The sequence below is a fragment of the Gavialis gangeticus genome, unplaced genomic scaffold (assembly GCF_001723915.1).
Source record: "Gavialis gangeticus isolate Ggan-Ray unplaced genomic scaffold, GavGan_comp1, whole genome shotgun sequence".
NCBI classification, from domain to species: domain Eukaryota; kingdom Metazoa; phylum Chordata; order Crocodylia; family Gavialidae; genus Gavialis; species Gavialis gangeticus.
Window position 1 is genome coordinate 56,890,357 of NW_017729006.1, and position 17,079 is coordinate 56,907,435.

The 17,079-nt window shown below is 39.5% G+C and overlaps 1 protein-coding gene across 2 annotated transcripts in view; it reads left to right on the plus strand.

The window, feature by feature from the left end:
• The window catches only part of MOCOS (molybdenum cofactor sulfurase), a 494,081-nt gene that overhangs the window by 60,270 nt on the left and 416,732 nt on the right, over positions 1-17,079 (plus strand). For both annotated transcript variants that reach the window (XM_019509228.1, XM_019509230.1), the window contains exons 2-3: positions 5,644-5,733; positions 9,540-9,606. In XM_019509228.1, the coding sequence (XP_019364773.1) occupies positions 5,644-5,733; positions 9,540-9,606 (157 nt within the window). The remainder of the gene's footprint in view (positions 1-5,643; positions 5,734-9,539; positions 9,607-17,079) is intronic.

Here is a 17,079-nt window from a genome sequence, read left to right on the forward strand (position 1 = left end):
GAGGGGGTGTGTGTGTGTGTGTGTGTGTGTGTGTGTGTGTGTGTGTGTGTGTGTGTGTGTGTGTGTGTGTGTGTGTGTGTGTGTGTGTGTGTCAGGGTTATGATCAGGAGGTAGGCAGTCAAGGCTTGACCCTAGAGGGTCACAACCCAAGGGAGCAGAAACAAACCATGTCAGGGAAGAGAGTCTCAGCTAAAATCGGGATCAGGAGCAGAAAGGTCTGGGAGGCCAAGGTCTATGAGGGACCCAGACATAGTTTTTGGGTAGAACCATGAGGTAGGAATAGAGGGGCCAGGGAGTGAGGGCAGGGATCCAGACCAAAGTCACTAGCCAGGGGTTCCAAGTCAGGTAGCTATAGCTATACAGGACTGGGATTTGGGCAATCTCCAACCTAAACCATGAGCCAGGAGCTGGTAGCCAGAGGACAGAGTTTTGGAATGGAATCTGGAGCCTAAGGGGTAAAAGCTACCAATACAGTCTGAAGCACAAGGGGATCATGTTTGAGTCTAGAACTGGGAACAGATGTGCAGGAAAGAAGAGTTAGGAGCAAGGATGAAGTGTGGAAGGCAACACACAGGTTCCAGGGAACAGGAAATGAGGCACAACAAGCAGGACCTGGGACACTAGAGATTAATAGGCTTGAATAAGGAAATTAAGAACATGCAGTCAAAATTCCAAGGAAAGCCAGAGAAACATTTTCTCTAAGAGTAGCCTGTTGGACACTGAAGGGGCTTCTACTTATGCCAGACCCATACAGATTACTGGCACTAGTTGACAGGCCTTTAGCAGCTAGGCCCACTCAGTAACCAGGCCTGGGTGGGGACAGTTTAGCATTTTAAGCCTGTTTGCTGCCCTCATTCCTGTCCGTCTCTAGTACTATTTGGAATCTGAAAGTAGTATGTGGGAACTATAACAAATGTTTTATCAAGAGTGGTTGTTTCTAATACATGAAGAGAGCAGAGGACTGGGGATGTTTTACCCTTTAATCAGGAGATAAAATTGCAGATTTTTTGAAAGGAACCCATATATAGAATTATCTCACAAGTGTATTAAGCTCCAAGCATTTAAACTATTTAAATAAACTGATACTCTTGCTAAGAAACTTTTTGAAACTAGTACTTTCAAGTTAATCCTTTTCAGCTTTCACTTTCAACACTTTCTTGCAGAATGTCGATTTCAGATCTGGTTGGAGGCTGAGGTGATGTGAATTCTAAGGCAAATGGTTGCCAGCTCAGAGGCTGCAAGTGTGAAGCCATAGCAGAAATACCTCCTGTGCACCCAGGGCACGGTGCAGCTCTGTCAGGTTCTAATGAATCTGCAAACTCTGCTAAATACCCTTTCACAAGGACATGGAAAAGAAGGAAACAAATGGTCAATCCATTTCTAGATCAATGAGGCAAATTTTTCTTCCAAAATAAAATAGCGTTTATGTAAATTAAGTTCAAGATGGTATCAAACAGATTATCAGTTTCCCTTTCAGTAAATAAGAGAGAGGATTCTAATAAAAATGATACTTTAATTTCTTTGTGCTGATCATATTACATTTTAATTTCTTTCCTCTTGGTACTTTTGATAAGCAATATAATTTTACATTGCTGGTAGACTGTACACTGAATACCATATAGATGTATAGACACTTAAATGTTCTGCCATATACTGACAAATCTCTTTGGTTAATAAGTATAGCTAATAAAGTTAAAAAGAAAGTGTTATTGGAAATGATTAACACATTTTTCTTTCTGATGTTATACACGTTGGATAAATATTTTGTCTAAAAATATAAAGTTCTACTGAATTGAAACACAGGGAAAAGTGTTATATAAAATGCAATAAAAAGATAAATAATAATAAGATAAATAATAATAAATGCCTGTTGAATGCAGTCTTAATTTACATAAAGTCATCAGTTTCTTTTCTCAGTTAGTTAAACTTCCTGTAAATGAACTCACCTTAGGGTTGAAACCAAGGTCCCTGTAGTATTTAGGATGAGAAGTGTTTATCATTTGACCTGCTTAAAACTTTAGGGGGTTGTTGAACAGGTAGAATAGGTATTTTTATACCCTCCATTTGGGGAACAAGTATATATAAAAGAAAAGCACCACCACAATTACTTTTCCCCCTAAGTTTGGGATGGTAAAATATCCTATTATCTTAATACCAGTATCACTTTTTTTCTGTTTTATAGTACATGATGATGATGATGGGTGATCACTCGTGAACGAGTAAGATTGTCTTCCAAGGATCTTAATAGTGAGTCTGCAGGTGGCTCTATAGCCCAATTCCAGATCCACATGTCTTGTCACAGTGAGAACAGGAGTTTCCAGGAGGAATGGGAACCATGTTGCTGTGTTGGATGTTCTGATGTTCTTTTTGCCTGTTCCTATTTTGCCTGTTGACAAGCTGTTTGAAAAGTGTTGAGGTCCCTACCAAAGAGTCTTCCTCCATTTTGGTCGGTTCTGAGCAAGGGTCTCTCAAGTGTTGATGTCGATGTTACACCTCTTCATGTTTACCTTCAGGGTGTCTTTGAAGCACTTTCTTTGTCCTCTACTTCACTGACCTTCTTTCAGTTGTAAGAAAAAGATTCTTTGGAAGGCGGGAGTTAGGCATGTGAACAATATGACCTGTCCAGCGAAGTTGGATCGTGGCCTCAATGCTGTTGAAATTTGCTTCGGCCAAGACGCTGATGTTTGTGTGTCTATCCTCCCAGCTAATCTGAAGGATCTTTTGAAGGCACCGTTGGTGGTTCTTTTCCAAGTTCATGAGATATCTAATGTATATGGTCCAACTTTCTGAACCATACAGCAGAGTTGGAACGACAGTGGCTTGATAAACCAAGAGCTTTGTTTCAGCAAGGATGCCATGATTTAAGAAGACTCTCTTACTCAGATAACCAAAGGCTGCACTCACGTATTTCAGGCGGTGTTGTATTACTGCATCTATGTCTGCCTTTGATGAAAGATGGCTTCCAAGATAGGTGAAGCGATCCATGTTCTCCAGCAATTCTCAGTTGATTTCAATGAGGGGGCTTTTTTCCCCACTTGTAGCAGGTTGGTAAAGGACTTTGGTTATCCTGATGTTTAGAGTTAGGCCAATACTATTGTAGACTTCCGAGAATACATTAGGAATGTTTTGGAGGTCCGTTTCAGATTCAGCAATGATAGCATGGTCATCTGCATACTGGAGCTCCATTATGGATGTTGTCGTGGTCTATGTTTTGAACTTAAATCTGTTGAGGTTGAAAAGTCTTCTGTCCATCCTATACAAAATTTCAATTCCAGTTGGGAGCTTTCTGTTGACAAGGTGCATTATAGTGGAGATGAAGATGGAAAACAAAGTGGGGACAATGACGCAACCTTGCTTTACTCCAGTTTTCACCTCAAATGGTTCTGTTTGGTTCTGGTTGCTGAGAACCCTTGCTGACATGTTGTCATGAAGAAGTCTCAGAACACTGATGAACTTGTTTGAACAGCCAATTTTGGACAGGATTTTCCATAGGGCGTTGCAGTTTACAGAATCAAAGGCTTTAGAAAAGTCGATGAAGGCCAAATAGAGAGGTTGATTTTGCTCACGACACTTCTCCTGGATTTGACGTGCTGTAAAGATCATGTCCTCAGTTCCTCGAGATGGTCTGAAGCCACTTTGAGATTCTGGAAGAATTTCTTCTACAAGTGGGAGAAGGTGGTTAGCGAGGATACGGGCGGTGACTTTCCCAGCACTGGCCAACAATGAGATGCCTCAGTAGTTTCTGCAATCAGCTCTGTCCCCTTTCTTGAAGATAGGAACAATCAAGGCATCCCTTAGGTCGGCTGGGATTTCTTCCTTGTTTCAGATTTTAAGGATGAGGACATCAAGCTGACATGTAAGTTGTTCTCCTCCTCCTCTAAAAATCTCTGCAGGTATTCCATCAACACTCGGTGCCTTGTTATTCTTCGTTTTCCTGATGGCACTCCCACCCTCTGTCAGGGTAGGTGGCAAACCGAGGTCTTCTCTGATTGCTTTTTGCAGAAAGTGGTAGATCTTATCTTCATCGACAGTTGAGTCACGATTCAGAAGGTCCAGGAAATATTCTTTCCAGTGAGCATAGATGGGTTTGCTGTCTTTCAGGAGTGTAGTTCCATCCTTTGATCTTAGAGGATTAAGGCCTTGAATGTTAGGGCCATAGACAGCTTTGGTGGCACTGAAGAAATTGTGAGTGTGTATATTATGTATAATATATATAATATACATGTGTATATGTTGGGGAAGGTATTTTACAGTCTGTAGTATTGATGATATCTGTCTTTTGATTTTAGTACTGCTAATAACTCTGAGATACACTTTTAGGGGAAAAAAATTTAGATGACTTTTCAGAAATAATAAACCAAACCAATAACCATTCCTTTTTTCCAAAGCTCTTCCAAATGCTTTTCCTGATTAACTTCAAATAGGTATTTTTAAAACACTCTTTGACTAGACACCACATATGAGAGATGCTTTCTTATGGAAGTCATAGAAAGGATGGATGTCCAGGCTGATTTTATAATTGTAAATATCTGCCATCCTTACTTACAGAGGCACGACTTTAACAACATAATAATGCATATATTACATAAGTGCCAAGAATTTTCGTTGAAAGCCTGAGCTTTGTGGAAAGGGAAGACCTTTTAAAGACCTATTAAATTCTAATCTTAATCATACTCATTGTTATTAAAGCTTGAAATAGGTTGAATACTTAAAGTGAGATGAAGAAGAATAATAAAAGACCAGAGACGTGCTGAAGAAGTGGAAGAATAATTGCCGAATGTTAAAAACAGCTAAAATGACTAAACAAGACCATTATTCCTGTTAGATATTTTTTTTAGCTAGAACAAATTTATTTTGCAATAAATATAATTATAAAAAGAGACTTGAAACATGAATTGAAAATTATGTTCAACAATATGGGCTGAAACATTTAAATAAATTAAAACAAATTAGTTTTTTATTTGGCTTCAGGCAGCTTGAGACTTCCCTATGTACAGCATTCTAGCTTTGCTAATTTTTTTAGAGTATTGATTAGTCTTTCAGTCATTAAGCAATACAATTATTATGTATTGTTTGTGTCACTGTAATACCCAGGAGTCCTCATCCTAGTTCAGGACTGTGTTGTGTGTGCTGCGTGCTGAACAAATGCAGAACAAGAATCTCCATCTTTGGAGGTTTTTAAGACATGGCTAGACAAAGACTTGGCTGGGATGATCTAATTGGGGATGGTCCGGCTTTGAGCAAGGGGTTGGTCTACATGCCCTCCTGAGATCCCTTCCAACCCTAATTGTCTATGATGCTATGATTCTATAAAAATAATAATCAATTAATAATTAAATATCAAAATATAAGGTAGGATCAAAGCTTGTAGATGTAGTAGTCCGTTTTGCTGCTAGTAAATTAAAAGGGTTTTTTGTCAATATTGTCTGACTCTGAGTTTACATGGGACACGTATATATATTTCAGTGGTGAATGTTACAGCACCCCCTTAGATAAAGAGAAAAAACTAGTTGCGCATATAAGCTTTCAGACTCCATTATATAAAAGTATCTTTACAAATTTGATGTGGCTTCTGCTTTAATTAGGAACTCAACCCTGGAAGTGAGATTAGAATATAATATATTTTGTACTCTTTTATTTTAGGAATTACTTACCTGGACCATGCGGGTGCCACACTTTTTGCAGAGAGCCTGCTTAAGGGGTTTATGGATGATCTCAGAGAAAACATTTATGGTGAGTACAAAGTGACTTTCTCATTGCCCCTCAGCTACAATTTAAATAGACTAAAGCCTTTTGTCTTTTTTAGTGGAAGGGTACGTGCATTCTTTATGCTGCAGTGGCTTAGTGAGAAGAATTATTTTGTCTAGGCCTATGGGTCACACATCTTGAGTCTGGAGAGTAGGCTTGGGAAAAGGTGTTTCAGTCTACATCCCACAGAGAATTTGGAAGCCTAAAAGTTAGATGCTTCAGTGTCTAACTTACGGATGTCTGTAGCGAAAAGGAACCAGTGAGGGACATCTTAAATGCTGCCTCTATGGTTTAGATGTCTAACTCAGGGCTACAGGCAAGTATCTCAAGCTGCTTGGGAGCCACAACCCTGAATCAGCCTCTGCAGAGTAAGCATCTATACACAGGGGTTGGCAATCTGTGGGGTGGATCTAGCCTGTGAAGGAGCTACATCTGCCTCACAAAGATCTAACCAGACCCAAGGCATCTGTGATATTGCAGTCTCTGCAGCCTTCCCTACTGCTCTCTCAAGCCTGCTGGTGAGGGTAGGTGCAGGTGGATTTAATGTGACAGTGGGGAGAGAACAGTGGAGATTTACAGTTGGCAGGAGGGGCCTGGATAAAAACTCTGGCCCATGGAGCAAAAGGTTGCCAAGCCCTGCCTCTGCTCATTCTTTCAAAGGAGTGAGCAGGGCTCTCTCTCTCTCTCTCTCTCTCTCTCTCTCAAAGTATCACTGGTCCCAATGTCCATCTTGCAGAAAAATAGCCTGAAGATTAGAGCCAGGAAATGCAAGATCCAAGAGTGAGTTCCTTTCCTATTTGAGAAAGCTGGACCCACAGCTAAAAGATTGCCCTAACCATCAGGCTCCTGAGTACTCAGGTGGGAGAAGGAGGAAGGTCACCCTATAATGCAGGCGTCAGCAAAATGGCAGATCTGACAGGCAGCTGGACTCCATTTCCCAGCAGCCCCTGCCCACATCGCTGCAGCCGGTTTCCATGGAGACCCCAGGAATGGCGGGGCCAGGATTTCTATGGCCCCACGCTGCTGGGGCTGTGACCTAGCAGTGGTGACATTTGTGGTCTGGAGTTCCTCTATGTTTATAGATTGCCTTAAGTTCCTTAAATTGAAGGGTACTGTGGCATTATTTGATTTATAATATTGTGTAGATTGAGGTTGTTTTGGAGTTAGCATGACATACACGTGCCTGTAGAACACAGGCTACCATGTATTCTGAAGAGTCTGTTACTTCTTTTGCCTAAGAGATGTCACCAGAGATCAGGAGCCTACTAAGCATGGTCAGTATACTATGGGTGTAGTTTGGCTTACTATGGGACACTCCCTGGCCCAGATCTACTAAACACTTGTGCAAGTGTTTAGTGCTGAAGTCAGTGAAATATCCTCATAATGTTACATATGTACATAAATCTTTGCAGGATTAGAGCCTTTCTATTCAATTTCTATTGCTAATTGTGTGCCGTGTTGGTGCTCCTTGCAGCTGTTAGTATGTGATTGCTGGCTTTGGAACTAACTGCTTCTCTTTAAACAGAGAGCCATGGAATAAACCACAGTATAGCACATTTTTCACATATAATACACACCTTTTATTTTTTCCAAAAATCAGATGCTGGAAATTGAGGTGTGCATTATACGTGAGAAATACAGCAAGAACAGTTTCTGCTAATTGGGGCAAATGCAAAAATCAAATTTGCAGCAATCCATGGGGAGCAGAATAACGAACAAGCTTGGCTCCCTAGATGCTACTACTCAGTTACTTACAACAAAGAAAGATATTTTTATTCAATTAAAAAACAAGGTACGTATCTTATTCTGGTAAATATGATATTAGCTCTTTACCTCCATTAGGTCATTTGTATGACCCATTCAGTGATTCCAGATTCAAGATGACGCAGCATTCTGTCCCCTCCATTGCTGCAGCAGAGCTGCCAAGAGCAGGGTTGTGTATGTGGCATAAGTTCCATTAAGAGCTTGAAACAATTCTTAATATAGAGATGACTTTTTAGCTTAAAGTGCAACCCTGCGTGTAAATATTGTAACAGTATAAGTTGCCTTGAACTGAGAAATGCACTTTCTGGTCCCTGATTCAAGTGCATATTAGTAATATTAAAAGGAATGCTCTGTCACTAGACATTAGAAAGCCTGATAGATATTGTCTTATCTCAGCTGTTTCAACTCACTCTAGGCTGAAACCTGATGATAAAAATTATAGGCCCCAATGGAGTTTTTTTTATGGATTTATTTAATTTCTAAGTGCTTATGAACAAAAAGGCCACTCAAACCATTTCTGTACGTATTTTCAGTATGAGAGAAAGACCTGAATTCTGTTAGATGTTGCATCCCTTCATCAAGACTGGCAACTAAATTGCAATTACAGAGCCAGTTTCTTCTTTCAGATACACCTACTGATTAAGTGCCTACTCATTAAGTGCTATTAAGGCGATATAAGTGTAAAGAAGGGAGTAGTATTTAAAGACACTATTGAAAATGAAGGTAGACCAGTTTCAGTTCTTTCTTTTGGTGAAACTTTGCAAGGCTAAAGTACTGACTGGTAGTTTGGGAGTGGGGAAGAAAAGCTAAGGATGTTCCAAATGGAAAACAATAAGGTACAAGCATAGATAAAAAAACAAGGAACAAGTTCTGAGACTGCTTTTCATACTGGAAATTTGCCAGGTTGCTTTTTTTAAGCTTCCCTCTCTAGTCCATGATGTTTAAAAACTATGACAAATACTTACTGTTTTACTGTCTTTTGCAAAAATTATAGTGTTATAGGAACTTATCTTTTTAAAAACTTTATTTCTCAAATGATATCTACTTTGGTTAAGTCAGATGCTTATTAACATGAGGAAGTGATACTTAGACTTCTGGTCTACATTCTCTTTTCATCAAAATCTGTACTGGGGGGTTTCAAAATTTTTTAGATTCAAGGTACCCCTTGGAAAATGTCAGCTCTTACTTTTCATTCTATTTTTTTAACTACAGAAAAATAATAGAGAAATTCTGCTGTTGCAGAATGCTCAGAAAGATCATAACAGAGCAGAATGTTTTTAACACTATGAATTCCTGTTTGAAATGTCTGGGATTATTGTGGGAATCACGTTTGCACACCTAACAGTGCTAACATTGCAGGGCATCCCTGAAAGCATCTGCAGGCACCCCAGTGTGCTGTAGCACCTGGCTGAGAATCACTGATTTATACCTGTAATTAGTTTATTTATTTATTTATTTTGTGTTTAACTTTTTAACAGGACCTGTTTATGTTGACTTGAGGAAAGCTGGCTGATGAGCTTGCAATAGAATAGATATCTTAGAGGAGCCACATTTATATTGCAGAAACTATTTGCATTTGAGACATATGATGGATTTAAACCTAGCTGCTGAAGAATTAATCGTTATTGCTTCAACATACTAAGCCTCCTAACCCTCTGACTGTTATTGGCTTGTTAGCTCACGCATGTACATATTTATTACATATGTACGCGCTGTCTATTGCTTCCTTCTGGTGGAATAGCGTATATCTTTAGTTCCTTCTAATGGAACTCTCTAAGTATTGGTAATTGATCCAGTTATGTCTGGCAGCTGAAGTTTCAAGGTCTGTCATAATTGCTTTTTTCTGTTATATGTCTTGACTTAACTGCTCTAAAGAGCTTCAGGGCATTTCTGTGAAGTATACATTAAATCTTTCTTTGTCATCTTTTTAGACTGGCTTGGTACAGTATTTGATAAAAGCGGGGGGGTGAAAATTTATAACAAAAATGTGATTAATGATTAACTTCTATGTCTCTATTGTCTCCTAGGCAACCCGCATAGTCAGAACATCAGTAGCAAACTGACGTATGACACTATTGAGCATGTTCGATACAGGTAGAAGTATCTCTATTTCACATAGTATATGCGGGACCTTGTATCTTTGATTTTGATTTCCCATATGCTCTGGCGATAATTCTTTGGTATTATTTCACTTTAGCATATTGCTGGTTGCATGTGAATAACATGTCTGCTTAACTCCATTAGGAATTGGGCAGTCACTTTTGAGGGAGTTTGTGGGGGTCGGGAGGGACACCACACCTTCCTGCCCTCCCACCGTGGTCAAAATCACTTTTTATACATATATAAGTAGATGTGTGACAGTGTTACAGTACAGCTTGCAGCTGCAGTAAGATGTAAGGACTGAAGCCTCAAATACAAAAGGCTAATGGTTGTTATTAAGATGGTTCAGAAGGTCAAGGGCATGGTTAAAATTGAATAGGCACCCTCAAGGTACCTAGTGGTTTATGGGAATTTGTGTATTATGTTAGAGGAATTGCTTGGGTACTTCTTGTGAAAGCAATTAATTGCCTTTTTAAAATAGGTTTAAGTACTAGAGTTAAGGGAGGGGTAGAGAAGATTCAATGAAAATTATGACTGCGTTCAGTGTTTTTTGCTGTGTTTTGAAGGGTGAGCTCAATAATAAGATCATCCCCTCCCCAAACAACTTCAGGAATGGATGTACTAAGAATACCCTTCTCACTAATTTATGTTAATAGCAGAAAGCTGAGATTAGTCTAGCCAGTCGCTGAAGCTGTTTGTGTTCAATGGGAACTATAAATTAATTTACGTACTTAGCTCTATTCAAAACTGTTATAGAATAACAGTATAAGAGTTTGCTCTGGGCCAAGATTTCCCCTTTGGGCTTCAGTTTGCCAAAGGTATGCAGGACCTGGTCCTTATTTCTTGCAAGCCATGGATGTCCCAAATTACTTTGCAAAGTTCAAGTCTGTGTACCTGTAGGCTAGGTACAAAGTCAAAAAGCCCAAGGATGAATTAATTCAGTCTGGAGGTTACAGGTTAAGCTGCACAGATTAAATTGAAACAGAAATGAACAGACATTTACCTTTGATTCAGGAAACTTAGCCACATGCCTGTAGTGGCTCAGGCCAGAAGCCAGGGGGTGCTAGAGGATGGCTCTCTAGCTGTGTGCTCATTTCCTATTCCTGCTGCCCCCAAGGTCTCTGGGATTTGCAGTCCACAATCACATCAGCAGGACTCTGCAGGGTTGCTCATCACTTCTTCTTTCTGCTTCCAGGTGCCTCTTTACTCCTCATTAAATTAAATAAGTTTATAAAATTTAAATTTTGTTTATTTTGGAGCATCACATCTGTGTTTACATGCACTAGGTTTTCAGAGGAATTAAGCTGGGTCCATGGCTGGTGCCAAAGGAAAGTGGGATGGTCCAGCACTGCCAACCCCCGGCCTGGGGGCCCCCACCTACCATGTGTCCATGCCCTGCCACGCAGCTGTAGAAGCAGGGAGCTGGCCAACCACACAAGGAAAAAAAAAAAAAAAAGCAGAATCAATTCAAAAGTGAAAGCAATTCAAAGGGGTGAACTATAAAAAAGTCACAGCACCATCTGGTGGACAGAGGTTCATTTTATGTCTTTGAGTGCCTTCGTGTTTGCATGCAATGAAGCCATGGGCGCGATGCTTTAATTCCTGGTGAGTCAAAATAAATGATGTCCAAGGAGTTTTACTTTAATGCACAAGAAAGACTTTTAAAGGATTGGGAAATCCTGCTTGTGCAAACAGACATGCAGTTGCAGTACATTAAAGGGCAAAAATTGTGGTGTGTACATATGCCCCACAATTGAATCCAGCAGTAAGTTTGAGTGGGGGAAGGGTGTTTAACTGCCCCTCCCTGCCGCCAGACCTCAGCTGGGGTTTGCCTGGGGGGGAGCAAACTAGGCTGCATTCCCAGCTGGGCTTACCCCCACTCCCACATCCTTGTCAGCTAGCCCTCGCTTTTGCTCTGTTTACAGGTTTAAACCAGTTTCTGATTACTTAAACTGATTTATACATAATTTCTGTCTCTAGCCATAATATTCAGACCTGTTCAGTGTTTGAACCAGTGGAATCTGCTTTGCATCTATCTGCTGTCTTTTCTATAATAGCGGTTTACAAGGTCTCTGTCCTTAAGAAGGTTCAGTCCAGGAAACAAAATGCGCTTTCCTTAATGCATGGAACTATGCAAGAGACAAGGACTTCTTAGGGTGATATCTTTTGTTGGACCAAGTGCTATTTGGGATAAAGTTAGATAAGCTTTCTAATACAACGTCACTCTTAACACTGCCATTTCTTGGAACTATAGCATTTGTTTGTGTCTGTCACAGGTGGCTTGCAAAATGTAGTCTGTTTATTTCAGGCCACCATTTATTAGATGAGACTAGTTTTATCAACAGGACTAAAATTCCATGGAAGACTGACTGGGTACCGTCCTTTTTGGTTTCAGTAACGTGCTTCAGTATTTTATTTGCTGAGGAACCGAATTTATATGCTTTCAGGTTTTTTTTTTTTTAACTCTCCTTTTATGCAATCACACTTGATGGTATACCTTTACAATAGTTCTCTAAAAATATTTTTGTAGTGCTTTCTGTTTGTTGTTATAAGGGAGTAGAAAAGAAAGTAGACTTCTCTGGTGTAACTTCTATGGCTTATTCTAAAAGAACCTACCATTTTCAGATTCATTTTATTTTGAACCTTGATTTAGGAATGTCATGGCTTTTAAATACAACAGGACAGATATTTAGCAGCATCTCATTAAAAACAGCCTGAGCTCCTCTGCCCCAAACAAGCATGTACTAGATTGCACCTAATAGAACTGGTAAGCCAGCTTGCCTGCTACTCCTTAATAAAAAATTTAAGAAGCACAATCATTAAAAGAGAGAATTCAAGAAAAGTGTTTAAAAAATAATCAATGTGTTAGGCTATCAACAAAGCAATGAAAGTGTTTGTGCATGTATGCTTACAGCATTCCCACTCATTCTTTCAGGCCACTTGCACCATAAAAAACAAGCAATATGACAAGGTAGGGGAGTAGGTATATCAGTCCTATGTCACAGTTGCCATATTTGATTTTTCTTAGTAAAGGTGAACCTCCAGCTGGTTGTTTTACAAGCTTTAAAAAGTTCATTTGCTTTTAAGGTTTCTTTAGTGAGAAGAAATGCAGCTGAAACAATGCCTTTTTAAAAAGCATTTTACTTTATATAGCCTACAGTACCTTTTACCACCTCTCTCTCATTTAGCTCCCAATTACCTCCAGTACTTGGCTGTTGCAGTGAATTCTTCTGTCATTCCTGAAGTCCTTGCACATGGAACTGTCTATATTTATTGCATCTGCACCCATGGAAATGCTTGCTGAAGGGAACATCTTACTTCATATTTAAAACACATATTTTCACGGAGTTTAAAGCATATTTTTGCTGCTGTTCTTCAAGTCATCCTGGAATGGGCATGGTCCCCCAGCCCCAATTAGAGGACAGTGGGTAGGAAACGAAGGAATTTTGCACTCTTCCAGAATCCTTCTTGCTTCTCTGCCAGTGCCGCTGTTTGGGAGTGGAATGCTGAATTGGCAGTGGGCACCTGCAGCTCTCCACCCTGAACAAGAGTGAGTAGCATCAGTATGGACTAACAGCTCAGATTGCTTTGTTCATCTTTGCCATGTGGCTACCACATACTTCTGTGTTAAGATATTGGTTGGTATATGTGCACAGTTTTTTCACTTTCATTGTAGTCCCTTTGGCAGAACCCGGAGATGGAGCTCACACCAGTACTGCACACCAGGAGCTGGCTATTCTGTCTGTGAAGAGATGATGCTGGGGTTTAATTATGGTCATATATTCTATAATTGTATGATCATAGAAAGGTAGGGGTGAAAGGGTCTTCAGGAAATCATATAGTCCAACCTGTGGTGCAAGGCAAGATCACCTGTATCCAAACCATTCCATACAAATGCTTGTCTAACTTATTTCTAAAAATACACAAAGAGCCCTATTGCACAACTACAAGGCACATTCCCTCAAAATAACAGGAACATGCTAATTAACTTGTCAGAGGTAAAGCAGGGGGACAAGGGCACCATCAATATCCTGCCAGTGCAATATACTTGAGAAATCCAAGGAAGAGCACCACACCTGCCACTCTACAGGAGGAAGACTTCCCTTCCTATACACCTTGTCTCTGCTGATCTGACCATGGGGTTACTATCCTTCCTAATTCCAAATGTGGCAAGTGGTCTGACCCTGACTGATGGGAAAGACCTAATCAAGAACCTCTGGGTTTTAGGTTCAGCAGGAGCATTGATATACCTGAGTTAAAATCTCCAGACTGGCTACAAGCAACACACAATGCTTCTACGGAAAGTGGAAAAAAAACCCTTACACCTGTTGCACCAGGAGGGGGAAAAAATCCTTCCTGGCCCCATGTGGCAAGCTGCAAAGTTTTGGAAGCATGGGAAAAACTAAATATCTTCCATTGTTTGGCTGCATCCTCCTGCCATTGAGCATTGTCCTCTCCAGTATCCACCTGCTCTGGACTGCAGAATTTTCAATGTTCTGTCATGGTAGCAGCCATTTTGATGTGTTTTTCCTCTGACAGGTGACGTTAAAAAATAACTTTAAAAAAAAAAACCCCATAATTTCCTGTAAATTTGATGGTGTTGATAATGGGAATAAATTGTGTTTCTGCTCTACTAATGCACCAGTTACTCCAAAATATGGAATAATCTGAATTGGATTCACCTCAACATTTATTTGTCAGTGAAAAACCATTCTTGGAGTGTGGGTTTCTAATCTGTTAATGTTGGTGACACTATATGTGCCTTGATAACAAAATATATAGTTAAAGTCTTACTGGTTTTAGCCACGAAAATGATCATATAAATAGTTCACCTCATTATTTCTGTAACTGTATTTCCATAAGCCATTTCATAATTGAAAGCTCCAATTGTGCAAAACATGTATGTGAATTGCTTTAAAAATGTTTCAGTGTCAGGTTTATTTATTTATTTAAGTTACTGTATGTTCTGGAGTATGATATGGAATATCAACATTTTTTTTTCTCTATCATAGACAGCAAGGTTAGAACTGTTACATATGTGGAAACTGCTTGACCTTTCATACACAGTAAGAAATAGTAGATACAGTATCTACTTAGTATTGATTTGTCCTTTCTAAAGGTTACTAACTGGAGACTGTATGGATGAGTGAAACCCGAGCATAGGTTCTGTCCTTCCCAATAGTGCACACAAAACTTGAAAACATTGTTTTAAAGCCAGAGTAGTTCAGATCTTTTATATACAAGTTTTGTACAGCTACCTCCCTTGCTGCCAGGCCATGCTAAAATAGCAGCACAGGCATTCCAGCAGTAGAAATGCTACATTTTTTAAGAGCAAAGGTTCCTAATTTCCTCTGGGAGCTGTTTGCACTTAGGAAAGCAGCAACTCCTTGACTTCCTTAGAAACCTTCCCTCTGGAGGAGCAGGCTTTACTTCTCACTCTAACCTTGAAGAATCAGCCAATTCAGACATTTAAAAGTTTTATATATTTAATGGCATTCATCTTTAAGTCAGTGTCAAAAGGCAAGCCAATAGAAAGAATGATTATTATGGTGACTCCGGACAGGGTAGATTCTAATCGCATAAGCTTTACAGTATAATTATAAGTAAAGGAACAGGATTTTTTTTGAAGAATCTGCTAATTTGGGGCAAGATAGGTGCCTGTTTTTGTTTGGGTCTTGTATACCGGTTGCACATAGGTGTACAATAAAATAATCTTACATGTACCTGGGGATGCCAGTGTACACACAGGTTGGGGAGGAATTGTACACGTATGACCTGACTTCATGGCTGTGCTTCATAATTCATTGAGTGACAAGTCAGTGTCAGTCCACTTATTAGGCTTTTTAAGTGGACCTGAATGTGATCTTTTTTTCCCTTTTGATTGAATCCCTGAAAAATCTTTAACACAAGTGGGTGGATCCTTCTCTTCACTGTTTCTTGTGCCTTTAGACTTAAGGCTGAGCTGAGGACATGTTACAGATTACTCCTGGACTTTCATCTCTGTTTTGATATGTTCCTTATCTGTTGGCTTGACAAGCAGAAGCTTTAAGTAAATTCTTAACATTTTGTTCTGCTGTTACTCAGCTTTGTGGCATCTACAAAAAAGAATGTAATAAAAAACATCTACATGTTCAGGATGATTCTGGTTTGGCATTCTCTGTAATCCCAGTTATATGAAGTGAAAACTGTACTCCCAGTTTGCACTTCACTGAAAGCAGTATGAGATGGAATACTAAATTTGATTTGATAGTTAAATATGTGAAATGGAGTAAATTTGAGAAACTTCTCCTTATGGTGTATGCATAAAATCAAAAGGCCATATTCTGTATGTTTTAACCCAGCTTATTCTTCCATTGACTTCAACAGAAGACTTGCAAAGATGTATAGGAATGGGACCTACAGTTTTCTATCTGTATGTAATAACTTTCTGCATATAGGTCAGAAAAAGATAGGTCTGTGACCTTCCATATTTTCACTCCATTTGGAAGAGAACCTAAGAATCTGTTACTGTAAACTTGTTACACGCTAGTAAGAATAGTTTTAAAAATATATACCATTGCCCTTTGTTTTTAAACAATATTAAACATATGTAGGGAGAGCAAGTTGGATTTCAGATATCCTTGTGTATTATTATGTACAGGTGTACAATGCCTTTTTTCATAAGCATCCTACAGATCTGGCATAGTTCTGAGGTTTCTTCAGTTGTAGAAAAGATGGCAGATGAGAAGGTACAGGCTGTTTTAAAAGAGTAATTCCAGTGAATTTCAGATTCTACCTCCTTACTATAAAAATATACAAACATTACAGTTGTATTCAGTCTAAAATATACTTTGCTACTAATTAAGCCTTAAAGGTGGTTGACAATTTCTCTCTTGGATACTTCTGTTTAATCATTCCAACAGTCATCCCTGTTCACTCTTCCTCTCAGCAACCATTCTCTGCCACTTTGTGACACAGGAGATTGGGCAAGATGGATTTACGGTCTGTAAATGCCAATTTTTATGTTAACAATATTTTAAATTGACTGTGGTTGTGAAAGGGCTTTTTTTTGCCTGATTTTTGTTTTTCCTGGTCAGCATTTCACTACTCCTTTTAAAACATTTTTAGTGCACTTTTAATGGTCAAATCAGCCTTTGTTCGTGTTTCCTGGGATGCCTATGTAAATGCATCATTTGTACTTTGTTTAAAGCAGCAACACAGGTTAGGTCCCTGCTCCAGGCACACATTCAGGGATTGTCTTCATACTTTCATCTATAGAACGAGAAACAGTGTACAATTAATAGGCTTTTGGGGATTGGGGGTGAATGGGGATCCGCTGCAAAAGCTTTGCTGATTCAGGGCATGTTGACCCTATGAAATGGTTTGCAAAACTAGGGAGACGAAGGCACCCGTCTCCAGTTTTGCTGTGCCTGGATCTGCAGGCAGCAGGCAAGCATGGACCGCTCAGGTGCTCTGTTCCTCAGCCTC